General features: G+C 35.8%; 1 protein-coding gene across 1 annotated transcript in view; it reads left to right on the top strand.

Moving 5' to 3' along the window:
• Tom70 (translocase of outer membrane 70) overlaps window positions 1–27,136 on the top strand; it is a 153,053-nt gene that overhangs the window by 111,688 nt on the left and 14,229 nt on the right. The window contains exons 8-9 of the mRNA XM_090381244.1: window positions 10,448–10,672; window positions 24,849–24,946. Of these exons, the coding sequence (XP_090237370.1) occupies window positions 10,448–10,672; window positions 24,849–24,946 (323 nt within the window). The remainder of the gene's footprint in view (window positions 1–10,447; window positions 10,673–24,848; window positions 24,947–27,136) is intronic.

The raw sequence follows: 27,136 nt of genomic DNA, 5'->3' as shown, positions 1-27,136 counted from the left end.
AACATATCCCAAATATTATCTAAAGTGAATTCAACATATACATTTGTTGTACATAGAGTTGGGTGATGACCCCCTCGCATACACACAACGTGCTACCACAGAATACGTCAGCTAGTTCGCGAACATCCCCCCCTGCCCAACATTGAACGAACTGGCATTAGCATTAGTAGAGGCACATGATGCAAGAAAGCAAGCTTATGCAGCATCAGCCAAAAAAAAAAACTCTCTGATTTCACCCCTCCTTTCATTCCAAATACCTGTCCAGCACAGCCTTAAATTTATTTAGGCTATCCACAACAAAGGATGGAAGTCTGTTCCACCAACCAACTATCCGTTGGCTAAAGGCAAACTTCCACACAACTATCCGATATCTGTCTTTCCTCAATTTGAATTTATGCCCTCTCAGGTGATTATTCTTAGCAAGAGGAAGAATACCGTCAGCATTGAGCATGCTCAAACCATTCAAGGCTTTATACACCTCAATCAGATCACCTCGCAGGTGCCTAGTCTCAAGACACCGTAATTTGCAAAACTTAAGCCTTTCTTTGTAAGAGCAACCCTTTGTTCCATTCACTAATCTTGTTGCCCTTCTCTATACTCGTTCCAACAGCTCTGCATCCTTCTTAAAATGAGGCCTCCAGATCTGTATACAGTACTCAAGGTGTGGCCTGGCCATTGCCTTATACAAGGGGATAATCACCACCTTATCCCTGCTAGAAAAATTCCTGTATATCATTGACAAGACACCATGAGCTACTCTTGCAGATCGTCTGCACTGCTCAGAAAATTTCATATCTGCCTGCACAATGACCCCCAGGTCCTTTTCGTTCTCTACCACTGTCAGTGTAGTACCACAGAGTTGATACGTTACTCTATGGTTACTGCTTCCCATATGTCGCCTCCGTAGCCAGGTGGGCAGGAGCAGCAGTGCGTAGCACACGCTTCCTGATTAGACCGGGGTTCGAGCCCGTGAACCAACAAATATGTAGGATGTGGAAAGGTCAGGGAATGACCACCGCATATCCCAGTGCAGTATGGCCTTAGTTGCTAATGCTCCTAATAAAAAGCAAAGCTTCCCATATGTAGTACTTTATATTTGTCAATGTTAAACTTCATTTGTCACCTCTCAGTCCATCTATTCAACTTTTCTAGATCCTGTTGCAGCAGCGTACTGTCATTAGTGTCCTTAACAACCCTGCCAACCTTTGTATCGTCTGCAAACTTGGACATTAAGCTTGATATACCATCATCAATATCATTTATAAATACAGAAAACAACAATGGACCCAACACTGAACCCTGAGGGACTCCACTAATAACATTGATTACCACTCTGTCTTCTCCCACTGAACCATCCCTTTATCCATAGCAACAATTTGTCTCCAATGCCACACTGCTCCACTTTGTTCAGCTGTCTTCCATATGCAACAGTATCAAAAGCCTTTCTAAGATCCAAATATATGATATCAGTTATTCCCTGCATCCAGTTCCTTTGTGACCACATCATAGTATCCAATCAAATTGGTCAGGCAAGACTTTCCCTTAACAAAACCATGCTGTGTCCGAGCTATAACTGAATTCTTGTATAGATGATCCTGCAGTGCTTCTTTAACCAGTGCCTCCATTAATTTTCCTAGAACAGAAGTTAAACTAACAGGTCTATAATTACCTGTGTCGCCCTTTGATCCTCCTTTGTAAATTGGGGTCACATTTACACATTTCCAGTCCATGGGTATCTCCCCTGAGTCCAAAGAAGCTCTCATAATTATGGCTAAGGGTCTACTTACTACCTTTGCTGCCTCCTTTAATATAACTGGATTGATCCCATATACCCCGGGTGCCTTTTTTCTGTTTATCTTCAACAATTTATCCTCCACTTTCCCAGCAGCAGTGCGTAGCATACGCTTCTTGATTAGACCGGGGGTTCGAACCCGTAACCACCAAATATGGAGGATGTGGAAAGGTTAGAGAATGACCACCGCACATCCCCAGAGCAATATGGCTTTAGTTGCTAATGCTCCTAAAAACCAAACAACAACGTCCACTTTTCTCTCAGTTTTTACAAAATCATCTAGCTCACTGCTAGAGTTCAATTCACCTCTGGCATTCCACTCCCTAAATAACTCCTCATGTGTGAATGTAGATGCAAAATACTCATTTAGTTTGTTAGCCACCCGAGCAGGCTCATCAACAGTTGAACCATCAATATCCAGTGGACCAATCTGATTCATCCCTTTCCTTCTAGAGTTTACATAGGTAAAGAACTCTTTGCATCCTTTGCCAAAGATTTCTCATCGGCCTTTGCCTGCCTAATCTCCATTGTGACTTGGTTACAGACCAGCTATATCTATCATAAGCTTTCATTTCACCCATTAATTTATATGTATCCCATGCATTTTTCTAATCTGCCATATGTCTCATTAGTTCATCTGACATCGATTTAGGCCTAAACCTTGAACAATATTTCTTAGTTAGTATATAAAGCCTAGTAGCTTCCAAGATAAATTCTTTGAATGCTTCCCATTTTGAATTTGCTGTTGGTGACATCATCAGTTGTTCCCACTGTATAGAACTTAAATACTGTCTCAGACCATCATAGTCGCCTTTACAAAAGCAAAAACCCTTCCCTTTATTCCTGATGCTGAGAGCTTGATGGGCCCCTCAATTTAGATCCTTCGAGGGCATCCACCCTGTCCTTCACGTTCTCATATAGGCCCATAACAATGCTGGGTTGTCGCCTGATTTCCTCATACTCTTTTCATCGCTCACACACAAAGACATCCCCCCTTGGCAATATCATGTCCCGTATCTGATTGCTCCACAAGCATCAAGCAAGCAGTGCATTTTAAAAGGCTGTGATTCAGAGGGCAACTGCACCCCCTCAGTTCTCCTCTGAGTCACAACACTTCCATTAGCTTGAGCCTTTTGCTTTGCTGCTCTGGTCTGATTCTTGATTTCGATTGAATTTCAATAAAATTTAAATTCCAGCACAAAATTATAACCCTGAACTTGTATCCCAACGCAGTTATAACACTATATCAACTGGTTACAAATCTTTCCTCGTATACGCTATCACAGGACCAGATTTCACTTCTATCCAAAGGATTAAATTATAATATACCACCTCGAAAACTACCTAAAAAACAGTGCGAAATTGAATTTGTATTTCATAATGTTCCACAAAAAGATTTATTTATTCAACAAGTTAACCAAGTGGTGAATAACATAAAAGAAACGAGACTTCCTAAATTTAATACACGACAGTTCAGCTTTATGTGAACTTCGGGAAAATAAAGACATTATTATACAGAGGGCAGATAACAGTTGTAATACTCGATAAACATGATTATATTAATAATTTAGATTCAGTTGTTTCAGATACTTCCATTTATCTTGAAGTAGGCCCGGCACTATTTACCAATTTGGTCAATCAATACAATAAAATGTTAACCATGAACCAAAAAAATTACTACATTACTATGGCTCAGTTAAAGGAATTGAAGGCCAGAACATACAATAATGGCATCTCCGTAGCCAGGTGGGCAAGAGCAGCAATGCGCAGCGCACGCTTCTTGATTAGACCAGGGTTCGAGACCGTGACCACCAAATATGGAGGATGCGGAAAGGTCAGGGAATGACCACTGCAAATCCCCGGAGCAGTATGGCCTTAGTTGCTAATGCTCCTAAAAACCAAATAACAACAACAACAACAGCTTACTCGGGACGCGAATAAAATCCAATTTAATATCTATCGTAAACCTACAAACACTGGCATGCTTCTACATTATAACAGCTATCACCCATTCTCCTACATGAGATCTATTATCTTTAATCAATTTCTAAATGCCTATAAATATTCAACGACGAAATCTGCTTTGACGCGAATAAAATCCAATTTAATATCTATCGTAAACCTACAAACACTGGAATGCTTCTACATTATAACAGCTATCACCCATTCTCCTACAAGAGATCTATTATCTTTAATCAATTTCTAAATGCCTATAAATATTCAACGACGAAATCTGCTTTGGGTTCAGAAATACAAATGTTAACCAGCAGATTCTTAAACAGGGGTTATCCTCTTGCTACAATAAACCAAATTAGGGTACAAGCTAGGGATAGGAAAGGAAATACTACATCAACCAACAATCGTAATATTAAAAAATACAGGGTTGTCAAAATTAAAGTATCCCTATGTAGAAGGCTCTGGAGCAACTTCTAAGGCTCATGCTGGAGAGAAATTTGGACAATAGGTACAATAAAGAATGTGCTCACCATTTATTGGAAAAAAAAATTAATTACAAAATTTGTCACTATATGGCACTCTGGCAATACAAATCACTTGAACAGCGCTACAATTTTTCAATGTGTACTCCATTTTGGTCAACAACAGTTTCCATTCGAAGAACAGCATTTTCTACAGCAGAACGTAACATGTCAACTGGAATAGCCAGCACATGACATCTAATGCCAGATCTGCCAGAGTTTGACATCCTTCCCAATACACCTGGTTCTTCAAAAAACCCCACAACCAGAAGTCACATGGGGTGAGGTCCAGTGATCGGGGTGACCAAGATGTTTGTAAATAATGGCCGATGACCCATTCATCTGTAAAGTGTTGCCATAGCAATCTTTGGACACAACAGTGGATGTGAGGTGGTGCACCCTCTTGCATGAATATAGTATCCTGAAGGCACCCAGTTTGTTGCAACTCTGGTATTGCAAAATTTCCCAACATTTCATAATATCGCTGTCCAGTGATGGAACAGGTGCGGGGTCCAGTCGATGTTACATGTTCAAAAAAATATGGCCCAATCATGAATGTGACCATAAATCCCCACCACATTGTCACTTTTGGAGAATGCAACGGGACCTCTTGGATAACTCTAGGGTTTTCTGTTGCCCAAATGCGACAGTTCTGCGTATTCACTTGTCCATTTAAGCAGAAGTGGGCTTCATCATTCCAAAGGATGTTCCACGACCAAGTGATATCCACTGTCATTCGTGCCAGAAACTGAAGAGCGTATGTGAAACAAATATCTGCATCACCAGGCTTTAGCTGCTGTAGCATGTGCATCGTGTAAGGATAGTACAGCAACACCTGATGCTTTACTAGCCTTACAGTGTAATACAGCATGTCCACTTCATGAGAAACAGCTGGCACACTTGTGCTACCACATGGAGATTGACTTGATAAATCCACGATAGCCATAGTCACATCTTCAATACGAGAGGAGTCCACTCATTTTCGACATCTTCCTGGTTGAACACCAAGATGTCCTGTTGCTTCAAATTTTGCAATCATTTTGCGGACAGCACAAACAGTCATAGGTCCACCTGTGCCTTTTGCACTTCTGACGGCAGAATTCTCTGATAGCTGCAGCTGCATTGTTGCTGTTCTAGTAGTACAGCTTTACTAATAGCCCCTTTTCCTGCAATGTTGTTGGCATTGCTGCTGTAGTGCAGGCAAACATCTACTGTATGATTTTGAAGAGACTGCTTTGCTTTTATACAGTACAGTAGAGCTGAGTAGTGGTGCTGTGGCAATAACTTACAATTATGCAAATAATGTAAGTTATTTGCATGATCGTAACTAAGATAGTTACGCGCCATACAGTGACAAATTTTGTAACTAATTTTTCCCAATAAATGGCGAGTGCATTCTTTATTGTACCTGTTGTCCAAATTTCTCTTTAGTACGAGCCTTAGAACTCGCTCCAGAGCCATCTACGTAGAGATACTTTAATATTAACAAATCTGTACTTTATTTCTGTCCCATATGTTAAACAGTGGCACAAACAGCTTAACAGATTCTTTAAAGATACTTTAAATTTAAAATTGTGGCCAGGCCAATACGGAAACTATAAAACGAAAAACATACTTTTTTATTTAACAAGGCCAAAATACTTAGTGTCCAACATAATTATATGAGACTATTAGTTGCAGAAACTGTCGAAATTAAATTACATGAGAATTCTGTTAATGTTCACCGGCCATTTCTAATCTCCGATTTGTGGGCTTTTGCAAAAGCACGTGCGCGAAGATAAATAATCCCTATTTAAGTTTCATGCGCACCCCTATTCGGTAATTTTCGTTCCTGTGATCGTGACCTATGGTCAAATAGCGTTGTCAGCTTCAGGAAGGAAAATTGTTTTGCAATTTTTTTGTTAATTTCTTTTAATTAATTTATTTAATTTTTAATTTTGTTAGATTGATTTTTAATTGTGTTCATTTGATTTTTAATTATTTTTTACTGTAATGTAAGATTTTTAAAAATTTTCGTTTTAATTGCTGGAGAGTATCATACGGACGTGTTCTACGTATTATATTGCTGTAAACTTCTCTTATTATTTTACAAATATTGATATCAACGTAGAACATATTGAGCAGTATAGCTCTGGTTCATACTATCAAATACAGTGGATTCCGGTTATTTGGGCCACCGGTTAATCGGGGCAGCCGTTTATTTGGGGCAAATATTAAAAAACAGAACCCAATCGAGAAAATAGCCAGGATTTACTTCACTTAATTGGGACAACATGCCTTTTAATCGGGGCAGGAGACTGCAGCACTGGGGATTACCTTACGATTTTCTACGATTTGTGGAGGTCACAACCATAAAACAATAAAAACTATTAGCAGTCACCTGTTTATTCGGCTTTTCTGTTAGTGAAATCTATCATAAACAAATAGTAAACTTGATCTTATTGAATTTGCGATAATACTGACAGCTGGAATTCTATGGGTTATTATGGTGAAATGTTCTTACACTTCCATGGAATCTTCAATCATATAAAAAAATTAATTTTCAGAATCTTCTCTTCATTCCTATTTTTAAAACTTTGTAAAATTGTTACTCCGTTCTCACTTGCATGTATCTTTTACTTGCAATTTGTGTGTGCCGTGTTCTTTGTCATTGATTCCTTATCATTTTACCGTTTTAAATTTTAACCCCCACCCACAAATGTCAGTGAACAGAAATGTCAACTAGTAAGTATGTACATATTACAGTTCATATTAATTATTCTGATTATCACGTATATTCTTCCGATTTTCTCGTATCATTTAATTTCTTAATTGGTAAGGTAACAAAGGGTAAATTTGTGCTTAATATATCTTTACTTTTATAGCTGTGGATAATATTCCTCCTATTTTCACTAATTAGAATCGCTGTTTAATAGAATTAAAATTCAATTCACAAACATGATCACAATGACAGGCACTTACTACACATCGTACAGTGAACGGTACTTTATCGTAATTTGATTACGATAAAGTACGTTGTTCACTGTACAATCAAATATCGTGATTTGATTGTACAGTGAACCAGTTGTAAAGCGGGGGGCCGTTGTATTTCTAACTTTTTTTACGTGGAACTTCGGATAATTGGGGGAGCCGCTTAATCAGACCAAAATGCACTAGTCCCGATGTGTCCAAATTAACCGGAATTGGCTGTACTTACATTTCATATAAAATAGATTGCCTGAAAAACTCAGCTGTCCAAAAGATCCTTGTTACTATTTGTTTCCAATAGTTGGAATTCTACTGTACTAAGATAATTACAAAACTAGTGTATATATTCACCAAATACAGAATCTACTGGAATGTTACAGTTTTTTTTTTTTTTTTTTCAGAAAAAGATACAAAATCATCCAAATTACAATTAAATTTAAATTTACAGCTTCTATAATGATGAAAATTGTTACATCTTAAAAATTGTTAGTCTGTCAGTTGTAAGACAGTTTATTAAATTGGTCGTAATGGTGGGTTGATACAGTTTGGCTTTTAAGTTACAAGAATGTGACAATTCTATAATTAGCAGAGCTTTTTGATAAAACAGAACTTCCTAACCATTTGGTTAAAGCATGAAGGTGAGAATTACATGGAAGGAATTTAAAAAAAGTTAAAATTCCAAATAACTAAAACTCTAAATTCCTTTGGAAACAAGTGCACTTTCTGCCAGTGCTCTGTAATTTAGAATTTAAAATCTTAATAAAACCACTAACAAGTTTTTTGTGAACCAAGAGTCCTAATATTGGACTTTTTTATTATCACCATTATTGGTTCACATTAACAGTGTTAAAAAAGTTTCCATGATGCATATCATGTGCACGGCTTAAGAGTTTAATACAATTTAGCCACCATATTGCGAAAAATTTGCCAGTAGTTTTAATGTTAAGAACTCGAAAGTGTGAATTTTGTCAAAACGATTAATTTGCCATCATTTCTTCATAGGTAAGGAATTTAAACTAAAATTGTTGGATTTTTATTTACTGTTTAACATCTCCCCATACAAGTTAATGCAATTGCAACATTTCAGTACATGGCCAACTACTTAAGTAGTTACAAATTGGCATCATTAAGTATATCTCATATTATGAATACCTTCACTCGTTGTGAAGGTCTTCATAATATTGCACTACCTCAAATAAGTAATGCTTCACCATAGGAGAAGACTGTTGTTACTTATTCTCAGCAGATACCATCACCCATACAGCACCACTTTGGAGTTATTGGTATGTAAAATATGTATGCTGTTAGTGAAATTAAATTTGCAATGCAGTGTGGACTTAAAAAAACTTCCTGCTTTTCTATAATATATCCATTTTCTGTGAAGAACTACTTTTTGCAAAAAGCTCCTCATTTGCTTAATCGGACAATCTGTTTTCCTCCTGATTACAGTTACCCAATCTGCTGTTTTCAAAAGTGAAAAGTTGGCAGCTGTGGAGTAATGTGAAATAAAGTTAATCAGACAAGCCTCCCACCCACTTTTTTTTATGTGTTCGCATTTAAATGCTCTAACTGAATTTGGTAGAATCTTTATGAAAATATGATATTTTCATTGTTGTACTGTAACATGATCTGGTAAAAGTAAGCAGATGGGCTGAGAAGTGGCAATTGAAATTCAACATTGACAAATACAAGGTACTGTACTACACTGGGTAGCATTAATCCCAGAAAGACATACCAACTGTGTGGTGCCACACTAAATGTAATGGAAAAACAAGAGACCTGGGTGTAATTATGCAGTCATGATTGATGCACAGTTAGATCTCTGAGCAGTGTAGATGGGCTGCTGTGAAGATGGCTCATAAAGTTTTGTTAGTGATATATAGAAATTTTTACAGCAGGGATAAGGAGATGATTAACCCATTGTATAAGACAATGGTTAAGCCACATCTAGAGTACTGCATTTTAGGATGGATGTGGATCTGTTGGAATGGATGCAGAAAAAAGCAACAAGATTAGTGAGAGGAACAAAGGAGCATTCTTGCAAAAAAAGTTTCAGTTCTGCAAATTCCAGGATCTGGAAACTAGACATCTGCAAGGAGATCTGACTGAGGTGTTTAAGGATTTGAGTGGATTGAGTAAGTTAAATGCTGATAACATCTAAACTGTTGCTCAGACAACATACATAAGGGGACAAATTTAAATTGAGGATAGATGTGCAAAAATTTGCTTTCATCCAGAGTAATTGATGGAACAGACTTCCATCTGCTGTTGTGGAAGTGAGTAGTTTGAATAAATTGAAGGAAGGATTAGAGGGGATGAGCAGGAAATGTGGGAAGGTGGTGGGGTTTTTTTTTTTTTTTTTGGCTAATATAAGATTACTTCCTTGCATCATTTGCCACTACTAATATTTACTATCACTGATTAGAGAGTAGTAGCTATAATGTGAAAATAAAGTTAATCAAACAAGTCCCCACATCATTTTCCCCCCATGAATGATGCTAACTTAGGTGCAGATATTAATACCTGATATTCATGTATTCATTTATTCATGGATGCTGAGAAAGTGGCAGTTGAGTGCAGATGAACATGTACACCAATATGGCAACAGACCCCGCATTAAATGCTTTGTGTTTTTCTGTGTTCTGCCTGGGGGCTGCTTGATACCTATCCCCAGTCAAAAAAATCATACGGACTTGAGTGAAATGATTATCAAGACCAAAAACTACAGCATTGATTTTTTTTTCAACAGGAAATTCTCTGCATTGTGATGTTCAGAGTATGGAAAACCGTTCATACAATGAATATTGGCTGCTGTTCAAAACTAGTTTGAGGGTTATTGTATATATATATTTTGAATTAATTGCTTCCAGGAAAAGCAGCAGTTCAATAAGTATTTAGATTTTCTATAGATAATATGCCAAATGCTGCCTTTAATTTCACACAGAGGACACCTTAGGAATTAATTGCCTCCAGGAAAAGCAGCAGTTCAATTTGTATTTAGATTTTCTATAGATAATATGCCAAATTCATATGAATGAATTGAGTTCATGATAAAATTTTCACTGTACTTTTTATTTTTGCAATTAATAAGTTGCTGTTTATTCATGGAGAAAATTAATTGTTATTGATAATAATTTGTATTCTTATGTCAACAACCACTACTTAAATTAACAGTAATAATTTCCATTTATATTTTAATAACTCTTGATAGGTTGCTCTCTTAATGGATCATGTAGATGACACACTACGTGATATGGAGAAGAGTGTAGCTCTAAATCCAGATTTTCCATCTGCTAGAGCCCAAAAATGTTATGTCCAATATAGGTGTGGGATACAGTTTAATGATCTTAGCCAACGAGACGAGGCTTTGAAGGGTTTTGAGGAGACTAAAGAAAAATTTCCTACATGTTCAGAAAGTTACTTCCTTTATGCTCAGGTACCAAAATATTAATTTTTATAGTATAACATTTTGTAAAATATATTTAAAAAATATTTTAAATCCTTTCTATATTGATTTGGTTCATTTTTTAGATATATATATATAATATATACACACACACACACACACACAACACACACAGTAGAACCCATACTTCTTATGAGGGAAAACTTCTTAGAAGGGAAAATGACCCACAGGTATGAAATATTAACTACACAAATAAAAATGAAAAGATAATTATACATAAGTTAAAGATCATTTTTAAGTGCTATTCAGAATTTATAAATATTTTACTGTGCTTATGGGAAACATTTTTAAACTGAGGATTTCTAATTGCTTAACGTTCTGTTCATTAAACTCATTACCAATTTGGAAGAATGAGCTCCTTTGGAGTTTCAACATACCTTAAAAGGTCAAAATTAGAAGAATAAGACAGAGCAACAACCACTAAATAATTCAGAACTGTTCACAACCAGCAGAACTTAATGCTTAATGTGATCGACGTATCCAGTTATGGATATCAATGAAAACAATTGCAGTATGTCACTTCCATTATATCAAAATGTTTATACTAAAAAGGTTTTAGCGCTGAAAGTTAATTGAACAAGTTAGTGCATAGTATAATTTTAGTTCATAGTAAATCACCAAAGTAGATGAAATGCCATCGTTTTTGTTATATCTCATATTGTGAATGCCTTCACAACGAGTTGCCCTGATATTGAACTACCTCCGACAGTAGATTCTCGAATAGGCAACACTTCACCAGTGGATTCTTGGTAGATACCACCACCAAGTGGTGGCAATATATGCTGAGAATAAGTAAAATTGGTCTTCTCCAGTGGCAAAGTATTTCTTATTGGAGGAAGCGCAACTCGTGAAGGCATTCACAATATGAGATGTAAAAAAAGATGCCATTTCACCTACTTTGGTGGTTTACTACAAACTAAAATGATGCTATGCACTAACTTGTTTGATTACCAAAATGTTTATATTGTTTTATATTTTTTTAATATAAAAATAAATAATTTCTGTATTTAAAAAAAAAAAACATTAAGTGAGAAAACGTCATTATAATAATATACCATGTATTCTTCATCACATACTTTTTATGCGGGAAAGCTTTTTACCTGGGAAACTTCTTACGCGGGAAAATAATACATTACAATACAGTGAAACTTCTCCTAACGGACACCTCTCGTTAACGGACATCTCTCTGCAACGGACATTTTCAAATTCCCCAACTCACCTCTATTGGTTTTAATGTGTTTGCAGCTTCTGTCTAGTGGACATTCTCTGTAACGGACGCGGACTGGCAATATGCACTGTTTCGTTTAGATTAGCACTTAATTTGATCTCCCCATAACGGACAGCGGGCGAGCTTACAGCCCTTTTTCTAGGAACTTTTCTTCCATGTATTGCCTCAATCATGTGTTTATTTTCTATTTCCGATTCTCTGAATTTTATCAAGGTTTACGTCGCAGTTCTAAACCCTTTTTTCAAGAATTTTAAGACACGTGTAAAACTTCTGATGAATTCGGTGTGTGCAGGGGGGGGGAAATATGGTCGTCTTTTCAGTTTCAGTTTTCAGTTTTGTTCAGTGTCGTGAGAAGTGCACAATGTCTTCTCGTAAACATTTAACTTTAAAAGATAAAGTCGAACTCATTAATGCGTATGATCGGCAAAAAAATAGTGTTCGCACTCTCGCTGCAAAATTCAAAATCGGGAAGACGCAGGTAAGCGACATCCTAAAGGGAAAAAAATGAACTGCTCAAACAATTTTGGCAACACGGAAATGATCAGGTTCAAAAATCATTCCCGAAAACTGTTGGACTTCAAATTGACAATGTTACGTATGAGTGGTTTTGTCGCGAACGTGCAAAAAAAAATTCTCATTAATGGGCCTATTATTAGGGAAAAGGCTTTGGAGGTTGCGAAATCTATGGGAGTAAAATGAGTTCAAAGCTTCTGTGGGATGGCTAGACTAGTTCAAAACTCGGCATAAAATTTCTTGGAAAACCATAAGTGGTGAAGGTGGATCTGTTGATACTGGGGTTGTAACAGAGTGGACCGTCAAATTGGAAGATTTATGTCGTGATTTTGAAGCTAAGGATATTTACAACTGTGACGAAACAGGGTTGTGTTTTAAAGCTCTTCCTGAAAAAACGAGTCTAAAAAACGAAAAGTGCCAGGGCGGAAAAATTTCTAAGGAACGCTTGACTGTACTATTGTGTACAAATATGCTGGGAGACTTTGAACAACCTCTTGTTATAGGAAAACCACAAAATCCTCGTTGTTTCAAGGGCATAAAGTTGAATCTTGAATGTTGATTGGAAGTCTAATAAAAAAACGTGGATGACACGAGATATCATGAGCGAATGGATAAGTCACTTTAACCAAAACATGATTCGTCAAAACAGAAAAATTATTCTTTTCATAGATAATGCTGCATCTCACCCGCACATTGAATTGTCCAACATTCAAATCGTTTTTCTGCCACCAAACACATCTGCAGAGTGTCAGCCCTTGGATCAAGGGATAATAAAAAAATTTTAAACTTCACTACAGAAAATGTGTTTTAAGACATCTCATTGCAAACATGAACGATGTAACATGTGCGAGTGACCTTGCAAAGAAAATCAGCATCCTAGATGCGATTCAATGGATTTCCTCTTCAGTAGACGCAATTAGAAAACAAACTGTCGTGAACTGTTTTGTAAAGTCTGGCTTCTCAAACACAAAAATTGAAGTTGTGAACAGCAATGTGGAGCACCAAGAAGAACAAGAACTTCATCTATTGATAATGTACGATACTTCAGCTACAAGTGACCCTGGCTACAAAGATATAGACTCGAACCTCACTGCAGAAGATGGTGCTATAGATATCAACTACATTATCATCGATATTTTTCAAGAAGTTCCTCATGAGGATGAAGAAATGGAAGGAGGTCATTATGTCGAAGAACATATTAACGACGAACCACCAATGAAAATAGAAGAAGCGCTCATACAAATCAATCGTTTAAAAATGTTTTTCGCCGCTGAAGTATCTTACTGAAGGACTTTCGATGGCTTCTTCACTCCAAACAAATGTTGAAAACAAAATTATCAGCCGGAAGAAGGTGCAGAAGAAAATAAGTGATTACTGTATGTATTTTTCATAAGATAAAGTCATAATATGCATAGCACAATTGTATGTATATTATTTACAAAAATATTGTGCAAAATCTGTATATAATTTAATTTAATTTTACATTAAACGTTTAACGATTTTTCTTTATCTCTTGTGTATGTAATTGTATATTATTTACAAAAATATTGTTCAAAATCTGTAATATATTTTAATTTAATTTTACATTAAACGTTTAACGATTTTTCTTTCTTTCTTTTTTCTCCCTCAGACTTCTTATTAGCGGACACTTCTCTCTAACGGACACATTTTCATTCCCCATGGCTGTCCGTTAAAGGGAAGTTTCACTGTATATAGAGTTTAAATTGGGAATTATGAAACCACACCTAGTACATGGGAAACTTCTTATGCTGGAATTTCTTACCTGGGTTCTACTGTAAATATAATCTATATACATCTAATATATATACAGCTATGTACATCTAGTATATACATATTTAGTATATGCATATTTATATATAACTTCCCATATGTTTACTGGGTCACTAAATTTCACAAAGCTCTAGTTGGCAGCAGATTTATCACTTCATATAGAAATAGCTACATAAAAAATCCTAGGTAAATTTGGAGTTAAACTTAATTATCAAAACCTCACCAATACTAAATATAGATAATAATGGAAAAATTTCCTCAACAAACAGAGAAAGATATTTTGACTTCAAAAATCTATTTACCAATATTTCACCTAATAAACGAAAAAATGGTATTATGGTATTGTTACGAAGAGTTCAAGGAGATATTAGGATATAGTAATAATTGCTGGAATAATCTATTATTATGTTTACTTAATAATTATATTAAAATAGGTGGTAAAGTTAACATTCAGAGAAGAGGTACTGTAATGTGCATCTGCTGTTTGTGCTCTATTGCAAACCTTTATTTATATTATTTTGAGAAAATTTGCACTAAAATACACTGAAATATAATCTTAAAATTTATAGCTACTTAGACGATCTACTATTGTTCAATTACAAGGAATACAAAAGTTTAACTAAGTATACTTAACCGACAAGCATAGTATTAGAAAGCACTAATTTAAGCAGCCATCACCAGGCCTCATATCTGAATATAAAAATACAGGTACTGGAGGACAAGATATATACTATGCTTTTTGTGATAAATTGTGATTCCAATTTATCAAAAAGAACATAGAAATGTAATTAGAGCCCAAAACAACAGCCTGATATGCATTAATAACACCTCAGAACAAATTATTCATTCATTATCCAAGTTAAAATCTATTTTAATAACAAATAATATGCCTGTAAACTTTAATGAATTTAATACAAATACCACTATTTTTGCCACTATAAGTAAATTACACCAAAACATTAGTCTAAATAGAGTTACTAATGGTGTCAGACACCTCCTTGAATTAATTTTCATACATGCATTTCACAGATTTATTTGCATTTAGACAAAGCTTGTTGACTTACCAGATTGCAACTGGCACAAAAAAGAACCCGTATTTCTCTATTAGCAGTTTCTTTAGTCTATATATATATACCGTATTTCCCCATGTATAAGATGCACCTTAATTTTGGGGCCCGAAATTTGAAAAAAAAATGTATTACATAAAGTTATTGAACTCAAGTTTTATTCATCATAAAATTCATACAACTCCTCATCACTGTCAAAACTCCCATCCATTAGCTTGTCCTCATCTGTGTCTGATGACAAATCACTGTCTTCATATATTGCCTCGTCCTCAGTTCCATCTATGGCATATGAAATGCCACACTTCTTAAATGACTTGACAATGATCTCAATCTTGATATTATCCCAGGATCTTTTCACCCAGGTACAAACTTCTCCTGTAGTTGGTTTTTTCACTCTTCCTACTGGTGTCAAATTGTCCCCAGAAGACTTCATCCATTGGTTCCATTCATCTCTCATGGCAGCTTTGAAGGATTTGTTAATGCTGACATCAAGTGGTTGGAACTGGGATGTCAAGCCTCCAGGTATGACGGCAAGTTTTGTTTTTTGCTCTGCAGCAATCTTCTTTGTGTTTTTTGTTATGTGTGCCCTGAACTGATCAAGCACCAATAGGGCAGGTTTGCGTAAGAGCCCACCTGGTCTCCTGCTCCAAACTTTCTCAAACCAGATCTTCATCCCATCCTGATCCATCCAACCCTTGTCATGAACGTGGACAATCACTCCTCGAGGAATGTCTTCTTTTGGCATTGTTTTGCATTTGAAAATCAGCATAGGAGGCAGCTTGGTTCCGTCGGCACAACAAGCTAGAACAACTGTATAATGGCTCTTTTTATGTCCACTTGTCTTCACAGTTACAGTTTTCACCCCCTTCTTATCAACAGTTCTGTTACTTGGGACATCAAATTGAAGGGGAACTTCGTCCATATTTGCAGTCTGTCCCAACTCAAACTGATGTGTCTTCCGACATTGAATGACAAAATGATGAAATTCAAGGACCTTCTGCTCATAGCTTTCAGGCATCTTATGGGCAATTCTGGTGCATGTACGCATGCTTAGTCCATTCCGTTTCATGAACCTGAAGCACCAATTGTGTCCTCCTTTGAAATCAGTAACTTCTTTTTCATCAGCATTGCTCTTCAATCCATATCTTCAATGCCCTCTCTAAATCAGGCCATTTTGCTGACTTGCCTCTCATGGCCTTCTTCTGCCGTGGCATTTTCAGTAGGGTTTCTTCTTCCCGTAGCCAGTCTCGGATTGTTGTTCTCAGTTGGAGGAGGACCAAACTTACGTTCAGCAGCACAATTTCCATTCACTTTTGCAAACTGGATCACTTTTAACTTGAATTCAGCACTGTACGAAAATATTTTCTGAGCCATTTCTGCGCAGAACGTGGCAAAACATAACCTAATATACCGGTAACAAGTGCAAAACAATGAGCACAAAGACAACAAGCACGAAAAAGCGGGAAATGCAAGTAAAAAAATCTACAACCACTGTATAAGGCACACCCAGTTTTTAGACCCCAAATTTTTCGAAAAAGGGTGCATCTTATACATGGGGAAATATGGTATATGTACTAATTTTGTCAATATATTATACAGGGTGATTCGGGAGGAATAGTAAATATTTTGGGAGGTTATAGTATCGATTATTCTGAGTAAAAAAGTTCATATAAACGTGTCCCATTCTCAGTGGATACAAAGATTCAGCTGTTTGAAACTGGCACACAAAGCCATTATGAGCGGTATTAAAGAATGATAAATGACTTATTGTTCGTATTTATTTATTTTTTTTTTGTAAGAAACAAAACACAAATTGACAAATTTTTTACAGTTCACAATAAATGTTCGAAAATCCCACCACCAACCTCAATACACTTTGCAACTCTTGTGGTAATATGACGTGTTGTTCTTCTGAGGTTTTCTTGGCATTCCTTTATGAGGGCAGCAGTAACCAAAATGCGAGCAAGCAATTTGTCTCTTGTATTCACCTTTTCTTTGTATACTGCGCTTTTCATCCATCCCCCTACAAAAATCTAACAGATTGAGGTCTGGAGACCTTGGTTGCCAATTAATGGGACCACTGTGACCAATCCATCATTCAGGGAAAGGTCAATTTAGATAGTGTATCACCAAACGGATATAATGTGCAGGAGCTCCGTCATGCTGGAAGTATATACCAATCCTTGTAGCCAAGGGAATATCATCCAATAGTAGTGGAAGTTCGTTTTGCATAAATTCTAGGTAAATGGGCACTGTAAGACGATTTTGTAACACAACAGGCCCAATCAACTGATTTGATGATACCACACCACCCATTTACAGAGAAGCAATGTTTAAAAATTTGTTTCTACAGTGGTATGTGGATTTTCTAACCACCTATGAGAGTTACAGGTGTTTTTGATATCGTCATGGGTGAAAGTATCTTCATTGCTGTATTCCATAGTATTAATGGAATTAATCAGCAATTAGCATTTACCCACCGACAAAATTCCAATTGCTCGGTGTCGTCTCCTTGTTGAAGGTGTTGCACCCGCTGTATGTGAAATGGATACAAGCTGTGCTCACGTAATGTTTACCATACTCTTGTCTGTGGAACACCGATATGCATAGAAATTCTTCATGTGCTGATAGTAAGACTACATTCTACTAACTGAAGAATGTGTTCTATTTCATCCACATTTTTTCATTTGCATGTTCAGAAGAAATATGAGTGCTGTGAACTGTACTAGTCTCATGCAGTTTGGTGTAAACACTAGTAAATGCTCTTGAATCTGGTATTCTGCAGTTAGGAAACCATTGACTGTATTCTTTACAAGCAGCAGTAGCACTTCCACCACAAAAACCATAGACAAACACCATATCAGCATATTGAGCATGTGCAAATATGTTCCCCATTCTTAACAACACTTCTAACACCAAACAGCATCAGGTTATAACTGCTTCTTGGCCACATTTGATTCAGGGAGCTGTGCACACCTGTTTCAAACAGCTGTATCTCTGTATCCATTGAGAATTGAACACGTGTTTATATGAACTTTTTTACTCAGAATAATCGATACTATAACCCCCCCAAAATATTTACTATTCCTCCCAAATCACCCTGTATGTATATATTATATATATATATTATATATATAATGTAAATTGAAGTAGAACAGTAAGATGTATAAGTCTGCATAAAATGAATACAACTGAAACATTAGAAAAAACAAAGGTGATTGGAGAGACAGGGATGGGGGAAAATTAAGAAAAAGGTAATGTGGAAAGAATACATACTTAAAGTTTTGAACATTTTAAATAAAAGGCAAATATATACTAAATTTTCAAGCCAATAAAGAACAAATTTAGGCTGGTGCCTTCTTGGTAGTGCCAAGGGCAAAAATATGAAATATCACAATAATGATATCATAAACCGCCCACAGCAAAACAAACAAATGAAAGAATTAAAAATAGAGGATAGACGACCATTGAGTTCTGTCTCATCAGAAGGCCACAGGACAGCAATAATTGCAGAAATTACTGAATTTCAAATGTTATACAAATCCATGCTGTGAACAGCAGCTGACAAACTACTGTCAGCCAGCCTATACAATAGATCTGCAGGATGGTGGCCCTAATGCAGTAAAGAAATAAGAACAAGAAAGCTTTAGCACTTACACAACGTGAAGCCAAACTGTCAACAATAGAGAGAATGAAGTCTAAATAAGAAAATAAAAATAAATGGTATAAATGGTAGATGGTGGCATGAGCATTGTATTTGATATATATATATATATATTAGTTAATTTTATTATGTGGTATCTATCTGTAAGGAATTAGGTGTATAAGGACCAAACTAAAAGATAGTAAAAGAAAATTAGCTTTATTCTGGATGGCCTATATTCTAAAGGTGAAAGCTAATAATAGAATATTTAGAGTAGTGAATATAACATTCTTCCACTTGGTTGTCGGTCTGCTACTTCATCAGGGGCTTTGAGAAGACCGATAGTCAGACTAAAAGAATGTCTCATACATACCCGTTTCTGTTGCCCCCATACCAGTTTTGCCTGAGTTTAACTCTTAGGTAATTGTAAAGAAAATAAATGTGAAATGGTAATATGTATTAAATTTAATTTGTAAAAATATTGTCAGAATCAGCAAACTGGGATAGGCGACACAAAGTCCAACGGATATGTATCAGCTTAAATGCAAATAGGTCCCTACCTCCTGCTATATCAGACATAAATACAACAAGCCTATAGGAATGTCCATGCGTAACTACAAAAACACTATTGCTAATATGAAAACCACAGATCAGCCCTGTTACTGCCATGAAAACAAATATAAAAATTACATAGAACCTCATTACAAACACATTGTTACAGGTGACCATAACATTATAGAGGACCTTACCCTATGAGAAATTATGATCAAGGGAACTAAATTCAGACCCAACACCCATGCCAACTTAAAAAAACACACATAACTCTATTTACATGGATCTTCTACAATTTGCCTTTAAAACAGCCTACAAATACAATACACCAGTAGAAGCGTTTCAGAGTTGGATAAATACTTCCACCGAACTTATCTTGGCTAGATTCAGAGAAATCATACAACACCAATGTTACTTTAGGTCCTTGAGGTTGTCACAGACATTCTCTCAGATATGCCAGACAAGCTGCACTTGCTACCTGGGAGTCTAAAATGCTGATGGAACTGATATTCGGTTGTCACTCAAGTCAAGTGGACCCAATTTCGGCGAAGTCCGGACGGTCTGTGACAGCCAAATCCTCTGCTTGCACCTTCATGATGGTGGGACTGTTAGTAATCCTGGGTATAATCTCCATGCGCAAGTACATGGTGGGTGACCACCCAGGTGTGAACCAACGTAAGCAGGGGTTGAGGTGTGGCGCCCACACCACATGGAGGAACGCTGCCCCTCTATGTTACCAGGCAGTACTAGGTGGTAGATCATCATCATCAGCCATTTTCAATCCACTACAGGATGAAGGCCTCTCCAGCAACTTTCCAGTTCCTTCTGTTTTGAGCACTGGCCATCCATTTACTACCCAAAAACTCATGAATTTCATTTATCCATCTCCGCCTTTGTCTTCCAGGTTTTCTTCTAGCTCCTCCTGGGTACCATTCTATTATTTTCTTAGTCCATCTGTCATCATGTCTTCGAGCTATGTATCCTGTCCAAGACCATTTTAGTTCTTTAGTTTTGATAAGAATGTCCTTTACTTGAGTTTGATGCCTAATCCATGTGTTTCTCTTCTTATCTAACAGTCTGATTCCCAATATAATTCGTTCCATTCTTCGCTGTGTAGTTCTCAGCTTCTCTTCCATTCTTTTGGTGAGTGCCCAAGTTTCACTTCCATAAGTCATGGTGGGGAGTATACATTGATTCATTATTTTACGTTTCAGACAAACTGGGATATTGCTCTTCAGTATGTGACTATATTTCCTGAATGCTGTCCATCCAAAATTTATTCTTCTCTTGACTTCCAGCCATTTATCATTATTACAGCTAATAACTTGTCCCAGATAAGTATATGACTCCACCTTTTCAATTACTGCTCCTTCAATCATTATTTCCCTTTCCGTGGCATACTTGTTCATCATTACTTTTGTTTTAGCCATATTCATCTTTAGTCCAAAATCCTTACTAACTGTGCATAACTGATTAAGATTTTCCTCTAATTCTTTGGGATCGTGGCTTATGACCACAATGTCATCTGCAAATCGTAAATGGTTTAGGTACTCTCCGTTCACATTGACTCCTTTCTGCGACCAGTCTAATCTTCTGAAAGCTTCCTCAAGGGCAGCAGTAAACAGCTTCGGAGATATTGTGTCTCCTTGTCGAACTCCTTTCTCGATTTTAAATTTGCTACTGTCTTTGTCTAGTCTAATAAAAGAGGTAGCACTCTCATATATTTTCTTCAAAATCATAATATATGGGGTATCTATGCCTTGTCTTTCCAGTGCCCGAAACATTGTCTTATGCTGTATGGAGTCAAATGCCTTTTCATAGTCCACAAATGCCAGGCATAATGGTGTTTTATATTCATTTGCTTTCTCCATTAGCTGTGATATTACGTGAAGGTGATCCATAGTTGAGAATCCTGTCCTAAAGCCAGCTTGCTCTTTCAGTTGATTCTCATCAAGTATTCTTTCTAATCTGTTAGTAATGACCCTTGTGAACAACTTGTAGATGTGGGATAACAAGCTAATTGGTCTATAATTTCCAATTTCTGATTTATCTCCTTTCTTATGCAGCAAAACTATGATTGCATTATTCCACTGCTTAGGCGTCACAACTTTTCTAATGCATTTTGTGAAGAGCCTTGCCAGTTTTTGTGTTATGTCTCTTCCTCCCAATTTTAACAACTCTACAGTAACTTCATCTTCCCCCGGGGCTTTCCGATTCTTCATTTTCTTCAATGCATGTTCTACCTCATCTGGAAGAATATCGGGTATGTCGTATGTGTTGCTACTTTGCAATCCATCTTCCCCACTGCTGGTATCATTCCCTCACTCCTTGTATAATTCTCTATAGTAGTCTTCTGCTATTTGAATTATGCCTTCTCTGCTGTTTATAAGTACACCATCGCTATTCTTCAGTTTCAGTATCATTTGTCTTTCTGTATTACTGCTCATGGCTGCTGATTTAAATCCTTTGTTTTCCCTTAATGCTTGTTCTACTTTTCTTGTGTTAAATCTTCTTATGTCCTCTCTGAGTCTCTTTCTAATGGCTTTGCATAACTCAGTATACTCAATTTTCTCCCTGTCAGTGTTTTTCTTGCTCTTCATTCGTCGTCTTCAGTTCATCATGACAAGTGTTTCTTGACTAATTTTTTCTTCTTTGGATTTCTGTTTCCCTATAGGTTTCTTGGGCTTTATCACTTTCAGAAAGTTGTAATATTCCTCGTCGATATCTTGGTCCTGAGCAGTCTGCAGAAGTTCAAACTTGTTCTTAAGTTCCAGTACATACTGCTTTTTCTCCTCCTCTGTTATCTCAAAGACCTTTGTATTATTTACTCGAGTCAGTTTTTTCCTTTCCTTTCCTACATCTATATCAAGTGTACATCTTACCATTCTGTGATCACTTCCAACATTTACCTTATTCAGGACGGTAACATCATTCACAATATATCTTCTGTTAGTGAGGATGAAGTCGATTTTATTAGTTGCTAATGTTAATTTAATTTAATTAGTTGATTTAATTAGTTGCTAAATAAATTAATGTTAAATGTCTATTCACAAATATCTTTTCTCAGTGAAATTAAAAGATTATTAATATTTGAAAATTAAATCAATACTGATACATTTTGAACTTGTGGGGATACTCTGGATCCATTTAAATCAAAACAGGCATATTTTGGTCCCTTGAAATTCAAATTAATCAGGTTTTACTGTATATTCATTGAATGAAGATTTAATGTTAAGTACAAATAACTAATTAAAACATATGAATTGATATAAAATGAATTTGATTGTACAAAGGGTTACTGTTTACTCTAAGTATGCTAAAATTGCTGTACAGGCAACCCCCGTATAACACGGTACTTCTACAATGCAGTTTCACTCTGACATGATTGATAAATTGTGGCAATCCTCGCACAAAACGGTACTCATATAACATGGTTTTGCTCTAACATGGTTAGAGAATTGTGGCAAACCTCGCATAACATGGTATTTTTTAGCTTTTGTGCGGGGAAAACCTGTATTATGTTGGATGTAATTTTTCCACATTTGCATTATTTTTTGTGAATCCCTGCTGTTAACTCGCTAGTCATTATGCAAAAAAAAAAAAAAAAAAATTGGGAAATCTGTGCTATTGAACTTGTGCTTGTTTGAGACCATAAAAATTTGTGACTTCGAAGCATGCAGTTCGTAACTTTTAAGGTTTTTGTAAGGTTATTTTGGTTTTTATTTGATCGTTTATAAATTTTTCCGGGTATTTATTACTAAAGTTTGTTCTTAAGAAGTGTTTTGGAATAATTTCTTTGTTGTGAATTAAAATTATGACTAAGGAAATTATGCATAATTTGAGTAACTGCCGATTTATTTAAAGAATGGATTTTAAATTGTTTTGTGCCAGATGTGGAAAACTATTTAAAGTGGAAAAATCTAGATTTCAAAGTTTTATTACTATTGGATAATATGCCAGACCATCCAAAATATTTAAGTCATCCAAAATGTTGAAGTAGTGTTCCTACCACCTAATATAACTTCTTTAATTTAGCCATTAGATCAAGGCATTATATCTACCTTTAAAACTCATTATATCAGAAAATCATTACGATGGATTTTGGAAAAAAATGATTCCAAAGCTATTAAAGTGATGGAGGCATGGAAACATTTTTCAATTGTGGACTGTATTGGAATCATAGCTTTATCGCTCAAAGAAGTAAAACCGTCATTAAATGCGTGTTGGCAAAATGTATGGCCAGAGTCAGTTCATTCAGGAAATATGGTCCAACCGGCAGAAAATAAAATCGGTGTGATAGTAGAACTTGCTAAGTCAGTAGGAGGGGAAGGTTTTGATGATATGACTACTGAAGATTTTCATGAATTAGTGGTAGAAAAGAGGCTGGCAAAGCGGATTTGGTGGAAATGGCATCAGAGGTAAACCAAATCAATTCAGAGGATGATAGCACAGATGAAAATTCTGAAGTTCCAAATTTTACACTAAAAAGCATACAAGAAAGCATAAAGTTAGCTGAGCAATTAGATTTTTTTTTTTTTTTTTTTTTCAATTCAGTTCCTTTGACTGGACGGAACACAAAGTTCAAAAGGGAGCTTCAAAAATGCTTAGCTCCATACCATGCTATTTACAAAAATCTACCAAGCAAAAACAGACAATCCCAGAATACTGATTTTTTAAAGAGAGCAAAAGATGCATGAAATCTAGATGCTGCAGAAGAAAGTTCAAAAGGTGAAGATATTCTGCAACAGAGAAAATGTTCTCTTTTCATTGTGCTTAGCAGCAATGAAGAGCAAGAAAATTAAATGAAAGTACACTATCTTACATATATGTATCACAGTTGGTAAGATGTTTGTTCAGTTATTACTATTTTTAATAAAATTTAAGTTTCCGATAGTTATAAAAAAATGATGTATTTTTGTTAGCTTTTGGAACGTAACCCCCTGTTGGTTCTTAGTCCCATGTAACACGGTTTCGCTCTGCATGATATTTTATAGGAACCTAACTACCATGTTATACAAGGGTTGCCTATATAATATAACCACTCACTTAACAGTTGGTAGTTTCTGGTAACAGAATTCTTTGTTACTTTCTGTGGTCAGACCCTTTCTTGAATGGGTCTGTGGTCAGACCCATTCAAGAAAGAAGGAAAGACCGAACAGTGTGCAGGGGAGAAAAATAACATTCACTTTATAACAATTCATACAGCTTAATTAGTGTTATTTGTACTTCACATTATTTCTTTATGAACAACCATATATTGTCCTTCTGTCAACACATTAACAGTTTCTGAATATTCTGAAACATGCCTATTTGTAGATTTTGTTCTGAAATTTTTAAATTCATTGTTATTAGGTACTTTGTGAATGTCAAGAATTTGAGAAAGCTGAAGAATTCTTTAAAAAAGCAGGAGAATTAGATCCTACTGATCCTAATGTATATGTTCATCGTGGGTAAGAAAATTTCATTCTAATTATATGACTATACTAAATTGTAAGAGTAAACAGAATAATGGAAATACAAATTTAGTACTATGTAGAGCTAGTTTTAATAGCTAAGATAAGTTACTAAATATCAGAGAATAGTTTTCTTCAAGCTGCTAAAAGATTTTTGGTGAGATTTAGGTTGAGGAGGTGGGAAACCATTATAGATGGAGAATATCCTGTACATACCTCTCAAAGCCTGTTCAGACATGAAACTACAAATGAGGCATCCTGAAGATACCTGTTCATCTAAAAATAAATATTGTATCATCATGCAAGCAGCTGTGATATGTTGAATGCAATCATCATAGTCACTTGCCATTACCCTCAGAAAGAGCAATAAGAAGGGCTAATCTGTCATGTAAAAGTTTCCAATATTTTTAAAGTAGAATGAGGATAAAATAAAACTTTTCATTTTCACAAGAATGATTTTAATTACAAAGATTTATTACACCAACTGATATGTGGTTAAATTTATGGGAAGCAAGAGATCTTTTGAGATGAGGAAGTGCAGTACAGAATGGCTATTAAGTAATAGGAAAATATAATACCAAAGCAATTCCAATAATTCATGGAAACAGAAATTTGTTCTGTGCAAGTAGTAAGACTGATTCATTTATTTTGCATCATTACTACATATAGTTATGTAGTAATGATGTAGTATACAACTTTGACAAAATCATGGTTCCCCCCCCCCATCTTATCTATGGCTTTTCCTCAATGACTTGCAGTGGATTATGATAAAGGTTCCTTTTGTTGTAAATGGTTCACCTTCTACCCATGTTATGGCTGTATTTGTATTTCATGGCAAACTGTTGCAGCCCACAGCACTCATTGGTGTCAACAAGGTAATGTGTCAAAATTTTACCATCAGTATAAGAGGAAGCTTTCAACTTCTGTTCCTCTGTGCAGCCTGGGCCATTTAAAAAATTTCCAGACCAATACGTGGCTTTTTAATTAATTTCAGTTGGGGCTGTTTTGCACATTGTCATGGCAACGAAGTTTGACTAATGACCCAAGAGGATACCCAGCTATTAAAAATCATCATAATACACAAAATAAACAGAATTAAAAGTGAGAGAGAGCAAAAAACCAAACCAAAAAATAACAGAAATTATTGGATAATCCATGTACTTTCATTCCTTGATGAAAGGTTAAAAATTATTTTTTAAATTCTTTTCTGACAATAACCAGAAAATATGAGAGTGAAATTTTATGACAAATAACATCTCTATTAAATACAGTGCAACCTTCATATACCTTGCCTTGTTATACCATAGTTTCAGATAATGCCATTGTGATCATGTCCCTGAATAGGAATTTAAAAGATAATTCAGTTTATTGCAAACACACAAATTTCACAAAAGACACCGACAAAAGCAAAGTCCATACCTCACAGAGGGAGAACCACTTAATGCAGTGGTTTCCAAATGTGGACTATTGAGCTACTGTATTCCCTTGTGCTGTATATTCTCCCAATTAGACAATGTCATTTTAACAAATGACAAGGCTTATCCCAGAGGAGGAACTGTAGATTTTAAGATGCAATAAAAAAAAAATAATCATTGACACAGCAATTGCACATAGGAAACTCACAAAAAAAGTAAGTAAAAGCTTTTCTTCTGAGAGGGTTAAAGAAAATGAACTACCAGTTGTGATATATTCAGTTTTAAATTTTTGTAAACAAGTCTGGGATAAGCATGTGACATCCCTTTCAAAGCTATGAAATCACATGTGGAATGGCAAAAACCAATGAAGGAATAAATCAGTGTCCCCTGGAGTGAATACATTAATTGCTTAATGAAGGGGTACTCGTTAGACAAAAACAATGCTTTTCTTTTTTTCTATAATATAATGAGAATGTACTTTTAAAGTTAAAACTTTACACTGCAATTTTTGATCTGATTTCAGAATGCACCGCTGTTCTGCTCTGCTTAGCATTAATATCTCATGCAGTTTTGTTTATTTAAAGAAGCTTTTAATAATTACATCTTTCTGAAAAGAACTGCAGTATTGAATGGTGATACATTTTATTTTAAATTAAGCTTTGTTATTTTTCATTATCAAATGGAGATCAAAAACAGAGATAAGTTTTGTTTGTGTTTGCTATTCAAACAAAAATAACTTTCTACAGCATAGCTAAGTAAGGAAAACACCCTT

The sequence above is a fragment of the Mastigoproctus giganteus genome, chromosome 9 (genome assembly GCF_048544385.1).
Source record: "Mastigoproctus giganteus isolate SK-2022 chromosome 9, ASM4854438v1, whole genome shotgun sequence".
Classification (NCBI taxonomy): domain Eukaryota; kingdom Metazoa; phylum Arthropoda; class Arachnida; order Uropygi; family Thelyphonidae; genus Mastigoproctus; species Mastigoproctus giganteus.
The sequence above is the reverse complement of the archived record's forward strand: the minus strand, read 5'-3'. Positions and strand labels throughout refer to the sequence as shown.